Source organism: Pundamilia nyererei, unplaced genomic scaffold (assembly GCF_000239375.1).
Source record: "Pundamilia nyererei isolate P.nyererei 1_Seehausen unplaced genomic scaffold, PunNye1.0 scaffold00215, whole genome shotgun sequence".
In the NCBI taxonomy this organism is placed as follows: Eukaryota; Metazoa; Chordata; class Actinopteri; order Cichliformes; family Cichlidae; genus Pundamilia; species Pundamilia nyererei.
In genome coordinates this window covers 698604-699145 of record NW_005187616.1, presented here as the reverse complement: position 1 = coordinate 699145, position 542 = coordinate 698604, and the positions used below count along the sequence as shown (strand labels likewise).

The window sequence follows — 542 nt, the reverse complement described above, 5'->3', positions numbered from 1 at the left end:
GTTCTTCAGGAACTTCACTTCTTCTGCTCACCTTCAAGGCCATTCATAACCTCGCACCTCCTTACCTTTCTGACCTGTTAAGCACTACCTTTCCTGCCCGCTCACTTCGATCTTCTTCTGTCCAGCTTGTTGTGCCTTATTTTGGCCTCACCACCACGGGAAGCAGAGCTTTTAGCTGCTCTGCTCCCAGGCTGTGGCGCTCTACCACCAGATATAAGAAACATTGGTTCTCTCCCCCAGTTTAAATCTCAACTCAAAACCCATCAGTTCAAATCTGTATATTCACTGTTTGTTAATTATATCCTGTGCTTTTGTTTTATTGTTCTTCATAGTGTCATTGTTATATTATGTGTTTTTATCTATTGTACAGTGTCCTTGGGTGTCTTGAAAGGCGCTTTAAAAATTAAATGTATTATCATTATTATTATTATTATTATTACAGCAGTGGCATGGTGGAGGTCATTTTGTGGAGCTCTGGCAGAGCTCATCCTTGCAGAAAGAGACAGATACAGGTCCTGCTGCTGGGCCCTGTCCAGCTGTCT

The 542-nt window shown here is 42.6% G+C and overlaps 1 protein-coding gene across 1 annotated transcript in view; it reads right to left on the bottom strand.

The window, feature by feature from the left end:
- Positions 1 to 47, bottom strand: part of LOC102208205 (leukemia inhibitory factor receptor-like) — a 12423-nt gene extending 12376 nt beyond the window's left edge. The window contains exon 1 of the mRNA XM_013914667.1: positions 32 to 47. Within this exon, the coding sequence (XP_013770121.1) occupies positions 32 to 47 (16 nt within the window). The remainder of the gene's footprint in view (positions 1 to 31) is intronic.
- Positions 48 to 542: the final 495 nt, after the last annotated feature.